The sequence below is a fragment of the Dipodomys merriami genome, unplaced genomic scaffold (genome assembly GCF_024711535.1).
Source record: "Dipodomys merriami isolate MVZ:Mamm:240054 unplaced genomic scaffold, mDipMer1.0.p SCAF_4, whole genome shotgun sequence".
Taxonomy (NCBI): Eukaryota; Metazoa; Chordata; class Mammalia; order Rodentia; family Heteromyidae; genus Dipodomys; species Dipodomys merriami.
In genome coordinates this window covers 6,662,177-6,683,770 of record NW_027205603.1, presented here as the reverse complement: position 1 = coordinate 6,683,770, position 21,594 = coordinate 6,662,177, and the positions used below count along the sequence as shown (strand labels likewise).

The 21,594-nt window shown below is 41.4% G+C and overlaps 2 protein-coding genes across 4 annotated transcripts in view; one reads left to right on the top strand and one right to left on the bottom strand.

Annotated features, from left to right (window-relative positions):
* Nucleotides 1–1,603: 1,603 nt before the first annotated feature.
* Nucleotides 1,604–11,727, top strand: C1ql3 (complement C1q like 3). The gene is made up of 2 exons (XM_069990433.1): nt 1,604–3,300; nt 9,030–11,727. The coding sequence occupies exons 1-2, from the start codon at nt 2,713–2,715 to the stop codon at nt 9,207–9,209; spliced, it is 768 nt and encodes a 255-aa protein (XP_069846534.1). The 5' UTR covers nt 1,604–2,712; the 3' UTR covers nt 9,210–11,727.
* Nucleotides 11,728–11,834: 107 nt separating this feature from the next.
* Nucleotides 11,835–21,594, bottom strand: part of Pter (phosphotriesterase related) — a 70,799-nt gene continuing 61,039 nt past the window's right edge. For 2 of the 3 annotated variants that reach the window (XM_069990431.1, XM_069990430.1), the window contains 3 exons: nt 19,072–19,212; nt 12,455–12,661; nt 11,835–12,344 (listed from right to left, as the gene is read on the bottom strand). In XM_069990431.1, the coding sequence (XP_069846532.1) occupies nt 12,287–12,344; nt 12,455–12,661; nt 19,072–19,212 (406 nt within the window). In that variant the 3' untranslated portion in view covers nt 11,835–12,286. Of the gene's footprint in view, nt 12,662–19,071; nt 19,213–21,594 lie in introns of all 3 variants that reach the window. The other variant, XM_069990432.1, reaches the window with a different exon arrangement.

Below are 21,594 nucleotides of genomic sequence, written 5' to 3'. Positions count from 1 at the left end.
GCTGCCCAGCAATGCCTTAGTGCCAACTCTCTCTCTCTCTCTCTCTCTCTCTCTCTCTCTCTCTCTCTCTCTCTCTCTCTCTCTCTCTCTCTCTCTCTCTCTCTCTCTCTCTCTCTCTCTCTGGGAAATACCTTAAGAGGCTAGCAGCGAACTATTCCATCAAGGAGTCTTTGTTTCCTTCTGTCTGCTTGCTCATTTGACCTTAAGTCAGAGAAGGAAAGAAAGAACCCTAACTGGTGGGCTGAGGCAGTGTGGGACAGGCTGAGGGGGTGGGTAGAGGAAGCTGGAGACTATGAGCAAGATCACAGGCTGCAGCGGTCACCAGGGATGTGACTGTTTGCTTGTTGAAGTCTTTTTTGTTCTTGCCTCTCGTTTCTGAAGCTCACCCTCATGTAATAAATAACCCTCTTGCCATCCATCCATCCCGTATTGACAAGCAAATGCCGCCCGCCTTTGATTGACACCCCTTGCTCGGGAATGCAGAAGTATGGTTCAGGAAAATGGTATTTCTCCTTATTTCTTTAAAGCCATTCTCATGTGGGCCTGGTGTTATCTGTTGGTGGCATAACTCACCTAACGTCTACCCTGGGGGCTCTGCTAATATTCTCAAGCCAAGCTCTTGCTCCTCCTTCTCTCCTGTCGTCCTATTTTTCCAGTTTCCTGTCCCTCAGTGCACTTGTGGGAGGGCCGTGATGGCGCCTAGTTAACTCTTTCTGTATCTCAGACAACAGGCCTTGCCTAGCACTTGGGTAAATGCTACTTGCCTTACTTTTAACACTTGAACCAAAGACATTCTGACCAGTGATGGTTTCTCCTGCAACCTCAAGTCTTATGATAGTATCTTCTGAACCACCAGAAGCTTGGGAGTCAAACTGACTGCTTATGAATCCTGGAGCCATTGTTCAGCCCTTATTTAAAAAAAAAAAAGAGTCAGTCCTCCTCCCTTTATTTGGTGGACATGTTCATTTAAAATCGCCCGGAAACAAACAACAACAACAAATTACGCCCTTTGGGTTTTAAATACACCTTACTGTTCTCAAGGTAACAAACATCTTCATTTCGAAGGCTGGGGAAGGGGAAAAAAAATCTTAAGGTTAAAAAAAAATCGCATGTACCATCTGGAAAACTCTAAAGGGCTCTCTTTATGTTAAAAGTGGCATTTGGGGGGAGAGGAGGGGGAAGGGGAGGAAGCCGAAACACCTGAAGCACGGATCGTGGGACAATCCGGCAAAGAAAACATGATCCAGCCAGCTTCCTTTCAACTTTCGCCCCCCCAACCCCCCACATCCCGCAATCAGGGGCTTTTCACACTGCGGGGGGGACACACACACACGCAGGACCTCAGTGTGACCCTGGGAGTCTTGAGGACGGTGACCCCTCTGTCTCTTCCCTTCCCCTCTTCCCCCCCTCCCCCAAGTAGGTCCAGCCTAAGGCACACAAGCCTTCGCGCTTGGGTTAGGCAAGGGAGTATTCAGCTTTTACTGTTGTTCATCCATGTGCAAAGGGTGGAGGGGGGGGGGAGAGGAGGAGGCCGAAAAAAAAAATCCCACATTGTCAGAGTAATGCCAAACTCTCTCTGAGTGGGATGAGCAGAGCAGATGCTGCACGGAGATGCCAAAGCGGCTCCCCTTCCTCTGTGCCTCGGGTTCCTATAAATTGCTCCGGCGCGCGTTTGTCAGCCTCCTCTTCTGCTGGCAGGTGGTACCCAGGCAGGCTTCTGCCTTCAGTCTCCGCGGCGCTCGACTCCCGGCCGCCAGGCGCGCGCGCGCAGCCGATCGCTAGCTCCCCGGCTCCGGCCCTGAGCGCCGCCCGCTGCGGACACACACCGCGAACCCCGGACCCGGGTCATCGCGTGTGCGCCCGGCACCACCACCACCACCACCGCCGCCACCACCACCACCGCCCCGCGCCATCGTAGGGGGCGCGCGGGGGAGGGGAGGGCACCCCAGCCCGTGCGGGGCTTTTGGCAGGGGGGCGGGGGTGAGTGCGCTTCTATTACAGTCGTGGTGATTGCGAAAGAGCCAGAAAAAGAAGAAGAAGAAGAAGGCAAAGGGGACTGGCGGAGTCCAAGGAATGAAAAGAAGGAGGAGGCATTAAAAAAAGAAAAGAAAAGAAAAGAAAAAGACAACTTCGGGTGGAAAGTTGATGCGAACTGGCTCCGTCGGCAAAAACGGAAAAGTCGATCTCGGGCAGCAGCGGCGGCATAAAAGTGTGAGCGGGGCTGTCCTCTCCCCCGGCTCCGAGAGAGACTCCGAGCGAGCCACCGAGGCGGCGGCGGCAGGCCAGGCTGCGCCCTCCTCCCGGTGGCCCCGCGCCGGTGCCCGCCCCGCGGCCGGCCGCCAGCCACAGGTGCCCAGGGGTGCGCGGCCGGGCACCCGGGCGCCCCGCGCAGCCCTCCTCCCCCCACCCTTCCACCCTCCCCCCCGCAGCCCGCACCCCTCCAGCTCGGACTTGAGCGCCCGTCACTCGGCGCCCCAGCTCGCTCCCCAAGCCGCAGCCGCGCAGCAGGGGGGGCCCGCCCGGAGGGTGCGCTCGGCCCCCAGCGGGAGTTGGGGGGTTCGGAGGGGAGGGGGAGATTGTTTTCGGCTCTGAAGAGGTCCCCACCCAACCTTCAAAATTTTGTCCAAAAGCAGACAAGAGGATCGCCCCGCGCTGAGCCGGCTGGTGGGCAGCAGGAGGCGCCTGATCGCCGCCGGGGCGCTGGGGGTGGTGATGGTGCTGCTGCTGGTGATCCTCATCCCGGTGCTGGTGAGCTCGGCCGGCACGTCGGCGCACTACGAGATGCTGGGCACCTGTCGCATGGTCTGCGACCCCTACGGGGGCACCAAGGCGCCCAGCACCGCCGCCACCCCGGACCGCGGCCTCATGCAGTCCCTGCCCACCTTCATCCAGGGTCCCAAAGGCGAGGCCGGCCGGCCGGGGAAGGCAGGCCCCCGTGGGCCCCCAGGTGAGCCGGGGCCTCCGGGGCCCGTGGGACCCCCGGGCGAGAAGGGCGAGCCCGGGCGCCAGGGCCTACCCGGCCCGCCCGGGACTCCGGGTCTGAACGCGGCCGGGGCCATCAGCGCGGCCACCTACAGCACGGTGCCCAAGATCGCCTTCTACGCCGGCCTCAAGCGGCAGCACGAAGGCTACGAGGTGCTCAAGTTCGACGACGTGGTCACCAACCTGGGGAACCACTACGATCCCACCACGGGCAAGTTCACCTGCTCCATCCCGGGCATCTACTTCTTCACCTACCACGTCCTGATGCGCGGCGGGGACGGCACCAGCATGTGGGCCGATCTGTGCAAAAACAACCAGGTGAGTGCGGGCGGGCGGGGAGGGAGCGCGGGCAGGTGCGGGCGAGAGGGGAGGAGACCCCGGAAATAGGGGGTGGGAGCCCGCAGAGGAAGGGCGCGGCCACTCCGGCTCCCCGGAACCGCGACGGGGGAGCCCGGTGGGTTGAGCCACACTGCTCAGGTGGGGGTCGTGGAAAAGAGCGCCCCGCGGCTTGGACAGATAGAGAGAGAGAGAGGGTGGTGCCCCGCAGCTCAGACCCGCATTCGGTGCGCGCCGTGAGAACGCGACCCTCGAGGGGGCGAGAAGCTCAGATCTTAGGGCCCCCCACTCCTTTCGTCCCCCAGCACCAACTTCAGTACTGGAGAAATTCCCAGAGCAAGAAAGCACCCCGGGCCCAGGCGATCCTTAGCAACCTCGGGGCACTTGTAGACTGTTCTGGAAAGGAGAAGGCCAGAGGAGCTCGAAATGGGCGTGTCACAGAGAGAGAAACTTGGGGGGAGATAGGCTCGGGTTGGAGGGAGAAAGGGGACCCACGGGAGAGAGTCCGGGGCTCATCCAGGATAGAAATGGGGCTGTGTAGGCTTGGAGCGCACAGGGACTCTGGGGGCTGGGAGGGGGGTGTCACCCCGTGGGGTTAAACTCACACTCTAGTCCATTTTAAGACTACAATTTACTTTTCAGAGGGAATTTTTTAAAAAAAATGGTAAGAAGCAAGGATTATGAGGAAATAGTGAGCCTCTGGGGTTTCCATCGCAAAAACTCAAACCACACGTGCCTAGACACTGCACCCACAGTCTTCTGACTAAAGGAGAAAGCGCACGGGCAGGTGCCACGGGAGAGCTCCGTTGGGTGGGTTGGATTGGGGCTCAGATCGTGGTCATGGATCCCCAAGGCACAAGATAGTCCTTTTGGCCTTGACTGTTAAAAACAACAACCACCGCCCTCAGATGAGCCCCTGACCAGGAGAACTTGCTCTCTGGAGCTAATCAGAGGGCTCGGGGGGGGGGGGGGGTCTATAATGCCTTGTTAAGGTGTCTTTACTGTTAGCTTGGAAATTCACTGCAAAAACCGAAGCGTCTTTGATCTGTTGGTCAGAGGAGGAAAATTATGTTTGTAACTATTTGAAAGTGTAAGTCAACAGGCCCTGGGGCGAGGCCTTGCATGCGAAAGCCTGCGGGGGTTCTGGGTTAAGTCCGCAGGATTGAAGGTTGCTTGTTGAGAGTAACACACAAAAAGCCCCCCGTGGCCTCAAAAGGCCTCACCCCGGGCAGCAACTGTGATTTAACCAGGGCTGTTGGCTTCCAGGGGTCACTGCCCCTGTGCAAATTCAAACCTTCTTAGCCAAACCCCATTTTTTAAAAAAAATTAACCATCATAAAAGCAAGATTTCTTCCCAAGACCTAATTCGGTGTCAGAATTTCACTTCTCAAAGTGAAAGATAAATGTCCCACATTTATGAGAGAACTTTATTTTTTATGTAAGCTTTAAGGACCCTCAAGACTCGTAGAACTAAAAGGAAAGATGGCCACCAGGAGGTACTGACAGGGTTGTTAATTATCGTTATTATGCACGAATGTAATATTAAAAGAAATCAAAACTATTCACAGAGTAAGGATATACTTACAGGTAAATGGCGATAAAGGGCATGACTCACTGTACCAAAATAGAGGCATTGTGTCACCCTAACGTGGTTTACGCACAGTCCCTCAGCAGGCAGCCCTGAGGCACCCCCTTATTTACAAATTGGCTCTCTACTGACACAAAAGCTAGGTTTGGAAAACACAATTATGCTGAATTGGTCTTTCTTTTAGAAGTATCAATTAAAACGAATTAAGATTCCACTTTTACCAACAGGTACAAAAAGGGTCATTATTTTTGAACTCTCTGGAAATCGCAATTGGATGAAAAACCAGGAAATAAGAGGATTAAATTAGTTGAAATGCTGACCTAGACTTAGAGCTTGCATGTGGTACACTGATTCGGAGAACCACATTCTATATAGGAATTCTGTGTGTGTTTTATTGTAAAATCATTTCATTGTTTGGGGTGTAGAAGGCTCCTTTGTATCAGTCCTGCATATGAATCTTATGACCATGATCAGGGCAAGACAAATTGTTGGCCTATTATTTACAATTTTATTACTAATATTAGGCTGCTGCTTCTGCAAAAAGGTATGCAACAGGTAATTCAGAAAGAGTAAATTAATGCTGGTAAACAATGGGTTTTTTTTTTGAGTGTAAGTGTGTGTTCTTTTGGAAAATGGCTATTGCAATGTTACTGTTAAGGAAATTCATCTCCAGAAATTTCATAAAGTGTGAGCTGCAGCCAGTTACAAGTGGGAAATCTTGTAAAAATCTCTTTTTATTAATTCTAAATAAATACTTTATCCTTGATTTTCAATTATATTCAGGTCTGATCACTTCTTTGAATGGCAGGTCCTCCCTCTGAGCTGACCTAATTTGTTTTCATAAAAAAGAAACTCAGAGATCTATGTCAGTGTAATGTTCTATGGATTAAGAAGATTTTTGAGAAGCCCAAGAATTAAACAAAATGAAATGCAGCTGACAAGGGGAGAGAGCAATGCCTCTGGGCCGTAACCAGATGAAAGATTTTATTTATGCTTGGTATTGAATCTAGGATCACAGATGGAAACGTCAGAGGCCAATAAATTAACCTGATGTGCCACTTAACCTTTTGTTTATGATTCCACAGAAGTACAATGAAAATGAAATTATGAGAACATCAGTGGCAATTAATTAAATTAGCAAATGTTACCATAAATATTGTCGCTAATGATAAACCCTCAATAATTAGATGATGCTGAAACTATACAACCTATCCCATTGTCACAAACATACCACTAAAAGGATCGTGGCTCTTGAATTCCTTGGGAAACCATCAACCTAAATTCATTCTTGGCATTTGTTGAAAGTGCATGATTTTATATATATTTATATATATATGTAAATTGGTCTCAAATAGCTTTAAATAAATACAGGAAAACTCTAAATGTCTTCATACTTATACATGGAAACTTGACAAATATCACCTGAAAACAATTATGACCATGCTCCTATAATAAACCACTATAATCCAAACTACACTGGCTTAGAACCATAAAATAATCAAAGACTAATTCTTTGCTTTTAAAAATGAAGGACTTATGGCTCCATGAGCATGAACTATACTGGCAAGAAAGAATAAGGTGGTGGCTTGATATTCATTTATTAAAGAGATTAATGACATGTCAAATGAACACTCTTTTTCAGAGTGAAACCTGGGCTAAGGATAAAATAGAATCATATCAGGAAAGATAGTAAAGCAAATTGTGGTAGAAATAAGTATATTGGGGTGAGGAAAGGGTGCAATGTATTCTCTGACAAAAATGCAGAAATCAGTATACATTTAGGAAACTGCAAATAGCCTCTTCTACATTACCTCCCTGAAGAGTTTGATGGACTTAAAGGAAAAATTACTGAAGTCACTGACTTAGGTCCTGGTGCTTGAAATTTCAGGTTCCCTTATCCCATTAGAGTGTGATCAGGTGGGCAAGGATGCTCAAATCATGATACTGAAGGATGGCAATTATTTAATTGGAAAAATCTTATGGTACCATATAGGTTAAAGTCGTAGAGAATTATCTTTCATTGTAAAGCAATCTCATTGCCTTTCCCTAACAAAGGAAGTAAAAAGCTTAGACTGGAATCATTCTAATGCATTTGCAGGGTTTTGTGTTACACCTAATGAATTAGTTTTGTGGCCCTGCCCTACAGAATAAAAAGTACATTATATTGTTAAAAGAAGTTATCTCTCAACCAAATGATTTACTGTGTTCTTGTTCCCAAATACCTTTGTACAGAAAACAATGATAACCATAGTATATACACTGAATGCCCAAAGCACTGAATGAGTGTCTGGTTATTAATAATAGCTGTGAAGTATACTATGTTTGAAAATTAATTAACATATTACTGAGGTAGCTAATTGCTATTTTGTATTTTAATTTTTCTCATCCATTAAAAATTCACATGCTCCAAAAATTAAGTCATAATTATAATGTTCTTCTTGTAAAGAGAATTTTCCCTGGGAATTAATGGCTAGATAAAAATGAACAAATCAAAGCATTTGGCTTCTACAAACTGGTAATTAATTCCTAGGAAATATTATGAGGTTCAAATATATTATTATTGAAGGGTCAAAACAGATCATCTCACTATTGGTATGTACACTGAAGTCAATGCTTCTAAGTATGATTACATGGCATATTGCTTTCATTGTATTAGTGCCAGTTCTCACAGCATTAAGCAATTCTAAATCCTTTAAGCCCTTGTATCCTTTTGTTATATGATACCCAGAAAGAAATATTTAAAATACTACTCAAATTACTTTCCAAGTTCAGCAGTGCCAAAGAGCCTTCTCCTTTTTTAACCTTTCAGCATTAATGTGAGAACATGTCATCACATGAAAATTTAATTGGAAAACCTATCATTTAAAATTTGAAATTCAGGGGAAATTCTTGACTTATGTCTCAGTTCTTTCATTTTGTCAAGTGATAAAATCCAGCATATTGTACCCCAAGTCATGCATTATTACATGCTGCAGCTTTACAAAACCACTAAATCACTCTCTGTGTTATTCAGGGAAATATCATTATCGTGGAATAGAAAACAAGCCACAAAGTAGAAGATGTGTTACTGAAATAAATCAGATACAAGCCTGCCTATTGAAAGATTTTCCAAGGCAGTATCAAAATATGTCTAAATGAATATGAAGCCTAATTTGAGAATGTGACAGAATGTCCATATTACGGGATATGATAGGCCATTTGACTGTTTGCAAATGTTTATCAACTCAGAAATGAGACCACAAGCATAAGCAGATTCTATGCAGTTTCCATACTCAAAGCAAACCACATGTTTAGAATATCCCAAATAGAGAGGATGTTCAGTGAAATCATTCAAAAATTCTAGACTCCCACCATAGAGATTTAGTTTTCTCTGTAACTTGAGGATCTGCTGAAATTAGATTGTCGATTTAAATGCACATATAATTAAAGGGTGAACAGGCATAAATGGAAAAAGGAACTCTGAAAACATGGGTGAGAAAACCAAAGATGTTAAAATGAGTTTTGCAGTTGAAGTAGAGTGCTAACAGGGGCTTTGCTTCTATTAGATTTCAAAAGCCCTAAATCAAAGGGCTTTCTTCCGTTTTTTTTTTTTTTCTTCCTATGTTGTAGCAGAGTGGTATTTCCCTGGGTCTTTGGCTACTTTAGATCTTGATTTTCTTGTTATAAGCAACTGAAGTTAGACCTGAACTTCTGTACTCATATACAGATATATACATATATATATATGTATATGTATATATGTATACATATACAGGCTAGAATATTGTAATTTGGCTTAAATTAAAGATGCAAAACATTGGGATGATTTCCATACCATGAAGTGATGGAGCATAGGAATTCAAGGAATTAAACAAAGTAGTTATGTAGAAAGAGATGAAATTACTTTGTTTTTAGTGCTACTTATAAAAGACAGTTGAACAGTCCTCACGAAAGCACTCTTTGCTCCCTTCTTTTCCGATAACAGAGATGGAATTGTTACAGCTCCTTATAGAGCTGGGAGGTCAGGCAGACATCTCTATACTACATTTGGTGTTATGGCAGCAAGTTGACTATATCTGAATGGCTAAAAGGAAAACTTGAGACTTTTCTTTCCTGCACTCTAATGTTTGTCTATTTCACATAGGTCCGTGCTAGTGCAATTGCCCAAGATGCTGATCAGAATTACGACTATGCCAGTAACAGTGTGGTTCTTCATCTGGAGCCTGGAGATGAAGTCTATATCAAATTAGATGGTGGGAAAGCCCACGGAGGAAACAACAACAAATACAGCACGTTTTCTGGATTTATTATTTATGCTGACTGATCGTGCAGAAACTAAGCCTATTGTTCTGAGTTTGAACTCTGGATTTGGATGGCTAACGTCAGTGAATCGAGGATGCAAGGGGGTGCCGATCGATTGATCGAAGGCACCTCAGTTGTGTATAGGAGGGGAAATCCAATGCTACCTGACTCACATCTGTATCCCTCGGAAACATTATGTAAAAAAATATATATTTAAAGCAAGATAAGCAGATGTGTGATCCACTACCGCCAAAGCAAATACTCCTTATTGTTAGTGTCCATGTGAATGAAGTCCTATAGAGATCACAAATTTTTATAGAAAAATCTAAGAGACTGAATTATTTCTTCAATATATATGATCCTTTGGTGTACTGTGATCTTGCTGCTTTATCCATATGTCAGCTTTGGTTCTTGTGAGTTTACTTGCTTATTATGATATTTGGAGTCTATACATAGTGTGGGAGAAGGAGGAGGAGGTCTAATTGAAGTAATGCTGCTTGTCCCCAAAGAAATTGTTTGCCTTGTTTTCTTGTTAACTTTAGAGCTAGACCTGGAAATGATTCAACTTCAAGCCTTAACCTGGAATTTTCTGGATATGTGGGAATTCCCAAGCCTATGATCATTTTCACATTTTCCTTTTCTTCCATGAATTTTCCTTTTCTTACTCTTTCTCTCTTCTGGTGATAGTCTTTAAAAATAGTGGTTGAATTTTTACCATAGGATTACCCCTCTCTTTGTGAGAAAATGTCTGTTTATGGATGGTATTTAGAAAACCCTCTGTATGTCCAGTTTTGTCAGTAGAATACATTTAGATTTACTTGGGAAGTCAGAGAAATTTCTTCTTTGGTATTGAACCAGACTGAGGTTTTTGCATTCTTTGGAATGGAATTTTATTCATGACCCATTGATTGGATCTACTGCATGTGTCACAGAGGGGACACTCAGTAAGGCCCTCAAACAGTTGCTCCACATCTGTGGCTTGAGGTGATTTCACAACAAACAATTTTACCTATAACCAACATGACAATAAAGTGTATATATTTTATATAGATACCTGACATACACATATACACACATATTTATATAACTATATGTTAGATAAAATATTAGAGAGATGGGTTCAGTCCATGAAGCACAGTGTCTTATAGAGCCTCAAAATTTAATTTAAATAGTAGAAAGGATATGTGTGTATATGTGTATACATGTATATGTATATGTATATGTATATACACAAACATATACACATAGACAAACCTGCACAAACTATTTGACTTATTTTGGATTGAAATATATTTTAGATGACAAAAATATATATGGACTAGCAACATAGTAAAACTTACTTCTCTTTAAAACTTATCCAGAAGATTAAATGTCAATAGATTAAAGTGCCCTGTGTTTCACATGTACAGAGGTTAGCTCTATGGTTTTTTAATTTGTTCATCAATACTTTAACTATACTTTCTGGATGACTGGTAATATCACTATGGAATTACATGCATTGGGGTTGTCAATTTTTGTCTTCTGTTTCAAGTGGATGGAAGCAGGCAGTAGATTTTTTTTAGGGTAGTGCAAATCCTTTCTCTCTATTAAGACACACTGCCAAAAGTCATCTCTTTAATTTATGGAAAGTATTAAAATGCATGTTGAGCCATCCAAACAATCACACAACTTCCACCATGACAGTGAAAACATCCATTCCCCTTTCAGTTGCCTTTGAAGACTTTCTGACAAGATTTCAAAAAAAAGGATTTAAAAGTCTGCTTGTTTTATTGGTGAAGGACATTTGCATTTTTTTCATTTAAAGGAATTGATTTGTAGTCCTGGCTCATTCCACTTTGGTACTTTTTGTTCTAATCCACAGAAAGCGTGAGCATCTTTGATCAGCCGAAATATCTTTAATTTAGCAAACTTCGACTTTCCAAGAGTTATGCATGATGTTCCAGTCCAAAGGTAGTGTTTGCTCTTCTGTTTCAATGCCTTGGTCTGAGTAACTGGCATGGTATAGAATAAAAACCACCTGGCCTATTCATCAAGAATAATGACTAGTACTACTTAGTCTTTCTGATAACTCACAAATGAACTGTAATAGTCCTAATTTCTGTTTAGCAACCGATATTTGTCAAAAAAGAATTGGCAGTAAGGGAATTTTTGTGATGTCTTGAGGTGTCCAATATCACAGGGAGGAGTCAATCAAAAGATTTATAGAAAGCAATGAATATGATTAAAAGTTTTAACTTTTTTTAAAGCATTACTTACAAACAATATCAGGGCTGGATATCTTTTTAAAGAGTAGGCTTTAGAATCGAACTTTCATTTCCAATAGATTTGATTTATTCTTTAGACAAATAAGCATTATTTTCTCTATTTAGGCCCGAGGGAGAGAAATAATAAATAAAAAGTAAAGGAAAGAAGGGGAATATACTATATTATATATATATATGGCAAACATTTCTCTTTTTTTGCATTATATCTTAAGATTAATTAAATTGTGGCCTTTGTTATTATAATTGTAATGGTTCATTAAACTATATTATGTAATATATTATGACTTTTATGATTGAATTTTTATAATTCAGGATTGCTGTGTGTTCTTATACAAACTTTGTAAAACACAACAAAATTTACAGGAAAATGGATATCAGAAAGCCAATGCTATCAAAACTGATTTATTACAAGCATTTAGAGATGGGTGGAGATCATATAATTAGCCTACCAAAATAATTTTATGGTTGCAAATGGGTAATTAAATAACAGTATCCTTGCTCCAAAAAAAGGTTTAAAATTTAACTTCCCTTGCTGCAAAAGCTATTTCAACATGCCATATTATGCATTAAGCATTAATTAAAGAACAGCAGGATAATTAGTAGGATCATCAATATTACAAGAAACATTAGATTGCTCCAGAAGGAGGCAATTTAACTAGAAACACTTTAAATTTTCTTAAGTAGTGTAGCTGATAGGTTAGAAAAATAGCAAAACAAACTAACAGAAAAGGCAACTCTTAGGAGATAGTAGACTTTAAATCATTGTTGGGGGAATATGGGCTTCAATATTTATTTTAAGGCAAAACAAAAGGGCTCACATAGGCTCAGGAACTTCTCAGAGGCACAGATGTAATAGCGACTCCGATTCAGAGAAGGCAAGCTCTTCTACTGCTCTAGGGAAGGAAACAGCCATTTGTGTCTAAGAGACAATGGGTTTGAAATCATTTTACAATTTCCTGCAGGTTTTACAAAGAAGGTGTAAGTTCTGGAACCACCATCTTACTTGAAAGTCAGCCACTGCTTAGGGTTTTCTATTAGTATCTTGTCAAGTACATGCTCACTTATACCTCTAAGTAACATTTTAGGAACAATGTTGGTGAGTATGTGAGAATAGCCGTGACCCCCATATTTCATCAGGCGATGCTTCGTATGGATGTCGTGTGCCATCAGAATTCGATCTTCATATCCCTCATTCACCAGGAAACGTACCCTGTAAAAAAAGAAAAGACAAGTTAACTCTTTACATGCCATTCGTCACCTCACTTTGTAGCTTTTTAGGACTCTTTAAAACTTTTTACTCATATGAATCTATTGTGCTTGTCGTAAACGTATTGCCCTTCACTGTGGCTTGTGTACTGGCAGATCCTTAATAAATATTGTGTGGAGATGATGATGATGATGATGATGATGATGATGATGATGATGATGATGATGATGATGAATTGCTGTATCCTATTAGGAATGACATCCTGTCCCACGTCCACGGAAATCTATAGCCCATGGTGTTTATGACAACACCTAGCAATGTTGCATGAAAGGTAACTTCCCCCAGTTGTACCAGTTCTAATGACTGACCACTGATTTAGCATTCACTAAACAACTTTGTCTTCTGCTCTACTCTTTAAAATACTACTTTACTCTTTAAAACACTTCTCTTAGCAGGCTTAGTGGATGGAGATTTCATTCTCACCTTCTCTTTTCATTTAGAAAATAAAATCAGTAGGAGTATGAATTAAGAAAGGGAAAAAGCCAGGGGTAGTGATGTAATTCTAGTACTCAGGAGGCAGATACAGGAGGATCTGGACTACCAGCCTGGACTATATACTGAGACCTTATCTCAACCCCCTGACAGCTCCACACAAGGACAGAAAAGTCATCTTCATACCAACAAAACACTCAAGAGTAACATCAGTTGCCTTACTAAAGTGAGGCCTATGAAACTCAGCCAATAAGAATAGGTTGGCAAAGGTACTTTTCTGTGTTTGAGACATTTAGTTCTCCGAAATCTATGGGAATGTTGACTTAGTAGTAATCTTTAAACAGTAGATTAAGTTGGCTAGAAAATCTTTCTCTATATTCCTTCTTATCAACGAGACAGCTAGAACAATGAGCTGTACCTTTAAATTTATAGTTGGTTGATTAAAGAGCAGCTGCCTGACCAAAAGTATAATCCTCTTTGCTTGGTGCTTTGCTTAAGTGCTATAATCTGCAGAGTGAGTCACCTTCTGACAGCCACCATCTGTATGTATCTGCACTATGAGCAGTGTCCTTCTTTACTTCCATGCTCTCTGATGGCAGAGATGCAACTTGCAAACAAGAGCTCACCACTGAAATTCTTGTTATCACCCTGGGAAGCATCTAGGCTGCAAATGGATATGAGTGGATGGATAGAGTCTTCCTCTAGGGGATGAGCACTTGAAAGACACACATTTTATTTCAATGGATAACATTTCTTGGCATGCCTGGGCATCAGAGTCTTCTTTATTAATGGTAAGGAAAATGTGGGTCACTACACACAAAACTCAAGCACCAAGTTTACCCTCTGAGAGCATACGGAATTAAATATTATTAAATGAAGGTCACCTCTTATATTTAGAGGTCAAAGGAATGTTAGAGCTAGAAAAACCTGGGTGCTTTGACTAGAAACGGATGTTCATGCCACATGGACATCATATCTGTCCTCTAAGAGTATAAAATGCCATTTGTACCGTCAAGGTCATTTAGCTTGTTGAAATTTGTTCTAAAGTGATGATCCGCACCCACTTTTGGACAAACTTTATTTAAACAGGAATTTATCTAGAGACTGATAGGATCATTTATGAAAAAAGTAAGATTTGACAGAATGCATACATAATGCTGAACCTAGTATGACATTTTGACCTGTAACTGCATTCAGGGACTGTATAGACAGGTTTAATTCATCCTTTCTCCTTATACTTAGTAACGTTTGTGCCAGAGTTTCAGATCCCTTGTCCTTATCTGATATCAGGCTATCTCAGATGGCATATCTATGGATAAACAAACTCTTGCAAGATGCCTTTTTTTTTTTTTTTAGCACCTGGAAATACTAGCTCCATTTGGAAGCTAGTAATGTGGGAGATAAAATACTCTTATTTCCAAATGGGAATGCTTACAGCTCATTAAGTCAAGGATCTGGAGACTAGTTCTCTCCTGAGCAAGATGCTATCATAGCTCTAGAAACACAATGATATCCAGACTCTCAAGGAAACCTGGTTGGCCAGGCCTGAGCTCAGACATCGGCTCTCTTGCTGTGTCTCTGTGTGCAAGAACAGGAGTTACAGAGATGCCGCCAGAAGGGAGGAACCACTACAGATGAGAAGACAAAAAATCACAGTAATTATAGCCATACAAATGAGTTCGTGTTTTGCAAACAAATATTAGAGAGAGACTACAAAGTGTGAAAAGGCAGAGATATAATAAGATTTGAGAAATGGAGCATAAGATTGAAAACAGGTGTTAGACACAGAATTTCTGGTGCCGAAAACCAGAGGTAGGCAGAAGCGAGTTTCTATGCTCTTTCACTTCAGGGGTTCCAGACTAGTATAGCTAAAAAAGGACTGTAGATGAATGATGAGCATCAAGCTTTCAAGACTCGGGGACAATGGGATACTGGAACACACGCAGCCCCCACGATCATTCAGATCTGAACCTGAACTTGACTGGGGTGAAGTGACTCTACATGGCTTCTATTCATTGAAGGTAAGAGCTGGGGTGTAGAATATGTGGTAGAACACCTGCTCAACAAGCATAAGGGTGATGAATTCAAATCCCAGTGTTGCCTGCAATAAATAAATAAGTTAAGCACACATACACACAAGCATGTATGTATATGTAGTTTAGTAGGTATACATACATATGCACGTTTGTGGTATATGCATGTTCCTGTGTGTATGTATATTCTTCTGTCTGAAATTGTGACACACTTTCATACTTGGGGAAGGTTTACATTTGGCAAAGGAAGAGATAACCAAAATTAAATTCCTGTCCTTGAACTAATAGCCAAAAGAAGCTGAGAACTGAGCAGGAATGCTTGGGAAACCATCTTCCTCTCATACATCCTTCATAGACAGATAGATAACCCATTTACAGATCTTCTTCTAGAAGGTACAGGCCCCTCAGAGAAGACACCGAGGTGCAAAGGTACATCGGTATTACCACAAAGAGTGGCAGGAAAAGGTACCAGGTCCTGATGTATCAGCTTCCTATTTCTAAGATGAGTTGAACAAAATGTTAAGAGAATCCATGATGAGAGATGAAAACAACCTACCACTCCAGCTATTTTAAATTCCAGAATATGTAGGACGAGGAATATTCATTTTGGAATGTGGCACTAATGAGTATGAGTCTAGGGAAACATGAGTCTAGGGAAACATAATGGTGTTCCTGAAGAGAAAAATTAAAATCACAAGACATCAAAAGAAAACAACACATCTCTTTGTCAAAAAGTGGGTCTGGGTAGTTGAGAAAAAGGCCTCATTTTCCATTGGCCAAGCTAGTCAAAGCAGTTTGCTCATGTAGACTGGATGCTACCTTATGTAATTAGAGGAAGTATTTACCAACTAGTTCTCTCTCTGATATGAAACTGGAAGCCTATTTTATGGTTTCTCAGATCACTGACAGGAATGCCAATATACAAGGGCCGTAGAGAGCATAGACATGCAAAGACCAGTTTCCTAGGGGAGCAATCCTAAAATACTGTGAATGATCACTGGCTCAGGATACTGCTCACAACATCTCGATGCTGAACTATCCATACCTGAGGCTCACCATTGTCACCTCATGTAGACGCACATCTCCATTCTCGTTTTGCTTATTCCCCATGTCAATCCGATTTTCCACATACTTGTCATCATGAGAAATCTAAATGTTCAGTTTTCCCCTCTGACCCGCTTCACCTCTTTCTGCTTTAGCTCACTCACCCTCTTCCACTGTATCTATTAACCCCTTCATGAACCTTAACCACCTCATGAACCACTCCTGTCATTTGTCCTTCTATGTCATTGCTATGTAAGTGTTTTCCCCTCCATCTCAGACTCAGGGACTCCTGTCTCAATCCTTTGTTCTTTCGGCTTCCAGTTGCGACTTTCTGATAGAATCCACAGAGCTTCACTAGTCCTGCTATGGCAACTCACAACGTTTTTCTTTTCTGGAAAACAGTAACTGAATCACATGCACTAGTGGCAACATACAGTTGTGCAATCATAATTTCCAGTTTCACTGGGCTTCATATTCCTGTCTAGGCCAGTGCATCCCTGATCCACCTCTCTGCTACTTCTATGGAAGTCCTCCATGGAATCCACTCCTCCCTTCTCAGGTCATGATCCTGTCTGCCTTATGGGACACAAGAAAACACACTGGCAGTGTAGCTTCCATTTCCTGATCCTCTAGCTGAGATGTTTATCTGCATGGACATCATTGCTGGCTTCCTACTGTTCCATTTCAATGGAGAAAGTAACTTTTCAACCAACTTTCCGTTTGTTCCCAAGATTCCATCTTTTTGGTACCTTTAGGAATCTTGATCTTTATTTATCTCTTCAGATATTTTAAAGCGAATATCTATCAAACACTTCCATATTCTGCAGTATATTTTGTTTCTATACTTTATAAACTTGATAAATACTCTATGGAATGGCAGGCCTTTCTCAATCACTGTCTCTGTGTCTCTCAATTCTTTTCTTGTTTTTTGTTTTTTGTTTGTTTTGTTTTTGGTTGGTCGTGGGGCTTGAATTCTGGACCTGGGTGCAGTCCCTGAGCTCTTCAGCTTAAGACTAGCACTCTACCACCTGAGCCACAGTGCCACTTCTGGTTTTCTGGTGGTTAATTGGAGCTAAGAGTCTCATGGATTTTTCTGCCAGGGCTGGCTTTGAACCATGATCCTCAGCTATCAGCTTCCTGAATAGCTAGGATTATAGGCGTGAGCCACCAGCGCCTGGCTGTCAATTCTTATTCTTTGATACTTCTCACTTCCTAGCAAAAGTTTCCCTCAATCCTGTCTTGTCATCTAGCTTCATCCTCCCCTGCCCTCTTCCTTCTACGGCTGAACTTTTGGAAGCAGTGATCTCCCCATTCTTTCCCTCCTTCCACACCTCCTACTCATTCCCCAAGCCTTTTCTACTGAAACCACATACTGACAGAAATTAGAGCCTTCGAATTGTGAAACCTGATGGATATTTTCCAGAATTGAGCTCGTTTGCTATCTACCACACATTTTGTAAGTGTTCAAACCTTTTCCTTTCATCATCCCTCTCCTCTAACTTCTGAATCCCGCCTCCCCCCAATATTATCAGTTTGAATTTTTTTTCCTCCATTAAGCGGTTCTCCCCTTCAAAACTCTGTGTGCAGGCCTCTGTCCCCAGCCTTTCCTCTCTATGATCCCATTCATTGCAGTGGCTCCTTCTATCTATCACATGAACAACATCCATATTTATGTCTCACTCCAAACCTCTGTAAGTTATACACACTCATCTCAGGTCCTCTCTAGATAAATGAGATACTTATAAGTTAAAATCTTCCTTGTTTAGCTCAAATAGATTTCTCCTGGCGGATCCCTTATCTTAGTTCATTTACTCTTCCTATCACTATGTCATGAAGACCAAATCTGGTAGCCATCCTTGACTGCTCAAATCTTCTCCACTTCACTGCAAAAATGGGTCCTACAATATTGTTCTGCCCATTACACACTAGGCAATTTGGGGAGGTTGCATTTTATATGATGTTACATTTCAGCATGTGAGTTGAAATTTTCCCAATAATGAATATTTTTAATAAAGCAATTCAAGTATTAATTGTAGGAAGTTGGAAGCTTAGTGTAGTCAATCCAGGAAAGAAACAGCTTATTTCATTAAGGGCAAGAGGAGGAAAATGTCTTTTGTTCGCTTATTGTCAGGGCAAGGGTTGAGTCTTGTTTCCTGTTAGTTACCCATCTGGCCCTGGAATTCTAAGGCTCTGCCTCACTTTAGCTCACTTAGGATGACTCATTTTCTCCTTGAAATAATAGAGGGAGATTTTCTCCCTGAAACAGCCCAGATATACTTTTCTCTGAAAATCTGTGGCTCAACCTGCTTACTGTTTTCTGAAGTTTTGTTAACATTCACCCAGATTTGACAATCACAAAGGGCTGATTAAAAGAGAACATGAGGTTTTTATCTTTGTTGCTGTTGTTTTAAATGTACTTATAATGTACCATGTTTCTTTTTTGTTTCTTTTGTATGTTCTTCCCCCATGGTATAACCCCTGTTTTAACTTTATTTGATTCCAGTGCCCTGCATCTTGTATATACATTTTTTTTTTAAATTTGGGGAGGGGAGGGGAAATAACAAAAGGCTGAAACAAGGATACAGGTTGACCCATTGTAGCAATGAGATGTACAAGACACTATGCTGAAAACAAACTTTACAACTTTTTTTTTGGGGGGGGAGGGAGGAAATGGGAGGTGGGAAGAGAAGGGATGGTAGGGGAAAAACAAAGGAGGGGTAACAATGCTCCATAGGAAATGTACTCATTACCTTACTCATGTAACTGTAACCCCTCTGTACCGTATCTTTACAATAAAGATATATGTATATCAAAAGAGAACATGAGTCATTTCAATATAGTTACCTTCTAATCCTTTTGTTATCATCAGGCATATCGATCTCTGGGTTGAGCTGGTAATGAAGGAGTTCAGTACCAAAGAGATCATATTCTAAGTAGCAGCCAAGTTGAGCAAACTCCAGCAGCTCCTTCTTGTCAAATATAGATCTAGAGATAATAAGACAGATATACTGCTATTATAAGAGTGTATCCTTGCCAGGTGTGGTGGTGCATGCCCCTGATTCTAGAGCTGGAGTTCAAAACCAGCTTCAGCTACACAGCTAGACCTTGTCTCAAAAGAACCAAAAATGGAAGCAAAAAGGGGTGAATTCACCACATATGCAGATTAGAAATTTTAAATGTATCATATATGTATATAAATCAACTAAAAGAGTTTTTGACTTGGCATCCACACACATCCAACACATATGGCCTCCCCCCTTCCTTTTAGTCTTCTAATGGTTGTACAAGGGAATTACAATTTAACATCTGCATTTATGAGTCCAATGTATCTTGACCAATCACCCCTTCCAACATTCTCCTCTATCCCCGTACCTCTTTCCCTCCAATCATGTCTCGTTTCCCATTACGTATATTGAGTATTATGGCTATATATGCCTCCATTCCCGTTTCCATTCATTTACTGACTCCCCCTTCAAACTATGTTTTAGTTTTCTGACGTTCATTTTGTCACACTCTCTGTTAATTGTTCCAAGGGTCCCAACGACTAAAGCCTTGAGCTGGCACTTACAAAATGATGTGTTTAGATTGCTACCAGAAACAAGGGAATTTACCCAATCAAAGGGGCCTTCCACTTCAAAGTGCTTGGGAGCTACAGACTTGTAGCTGTCATTATGCAGACATAATTGTTGGACTTTCCTCCATAGTGGCTCTAGAAGATGTCTCATACTCTTTTGACAAATTTTATTAATGGGTTAAATTTTCATCCTCTAAAAACTGCTGTCATCTGTGGAAACTATCAAAGGATATTTGTCATCCATCAGGTCTAGTGAATTACGTGAGTAATTCTCTTCTGGGTGAAACAGGAAGTTCACTGGGTGATTTTCTTGTGAAGATGATAAAATTGTCCTAAAATTAATTCCAAAGCCTATGTGTAATAGTTTATATTTTTTTCTTAAAGGTTGGACATTTAAACAGACAGACAGACAGACATATATACATAGGAGTCTGTGTATGTGTTTAAACATATAAAATAAAACGTTATTTTATAGTGATATTTATGGACCTATTTTTATTTCAGGGGTATCACACTAAAATACAATTGTTCTAGGATGTAATTATTAAATGACTGGGAAAGGAAGAATGTAAAATTATTTCATATTAATACAGCAACCAAAAAGTGAAATGTACTCAGATAGCCCTCAAATACCATTATAGACAATGAATCACATAGAGAAATAAGAAAGACTCAAAACATCCTGCTGGGACAAGCCAAAAAAAATCATAAGGAAGTTTGTCCTCCATTAGTCTTGTCCTCCATTAGAAATGGAGTGCAGGGAGTTAGGGATCTGGAGAAAGAAAGTGATTGTCTGGGACCCAAAAGTGGTCTGAGAAGGGTTGAGTGTCAGACAATCATTGCCTTAGTAGGCTTTTATCACACTGATATTCTGTTTCTTTGGCAACTTCTGGGATGAGAGCACTATTATATATGTCTCTGAGTCTGCTGCTAAGAGGTCAGAAGTATTTTCAAAGCCCTGCTCCCAAACCATGGGAGGACCAATTAAGCTTCCATATGTCACAGGTACAAGAAGAGTCTGCCTCCCTGGGAGTTCACTATTGACTTTCATTCCGAGTTATCATATTATGGCTGGCTCCTTTTCGACTGTTCACCAGCTTCGCATAACTTATAGTTCATGATATTGTTTTAGGAAGCTAAAAAAGAATCTTTCCTCTAAAATGTGCATTAGTTCTGTGCTATCTTCTATTATTACTTCTCTTTTTTCCATTTTACCATGGAGACCATCTTATGTTTCCAAAATTACTAGACTAAAAGAATGTGTGTTTTTATATAGTAAACATATTCTGTTTTCCCCCAAGACTCATACTTAAAAACAAAATATACACAATTAAAATGACATGAGAGAGAAAAGTTTATTCTTTTGAGTTTAGTATCCTTTAAAGTTAATTCAAGTTTTTGATTCCTACTATGGGCAAAGTACTAAGGTGGGAGAAAACCAGAAAGGGGTTGGAGGTCCCAATAGGTTTTATCAGACTTTTATTTCTGCTTTTAGTACTTTTTCACTGCTTTTGGCCTAATGTCCTTAAAAATGTTTTCTAAATTTTAAATTATCTATCAAGATATATACCTAATGGAAAGTTCACAGCCAATGTTATGTCATAGGAAAAATATTTAGTTAACAGTCCTAATTGAAAATAAAAAGTAAAGTTTCTTGTCATTAACACTGTGGTTGTTAAGTTTAAGAACATAAGTGTAAGAACTTATGTGTCTAGAATTGTGTTATGCCTTACATTTTCTCTCTTCATAAAGAACAAGAGAAAACAGGTACTTAAGAGAATAGATACTCAGGG

What these genes read in the sequence shown, in the direction of transcription:
- C1ql3 (XM_069990433.1), top strand. Translation starts at nt 2,713, where the DNA reads ATGGTGCTGCTGCTGGTGATCCTCATCCCGGTGCTGGTGAGCTCGGCC. An exon ending in ATCTGTGCAAAAACAACCAG is followed by an intron (nt 3,301 to 9,029) that starts GTGAGTGCGGGC and finishes TATTTCACATAG; the next exon opens with GTCCGTGCTAGTGCAATTGC.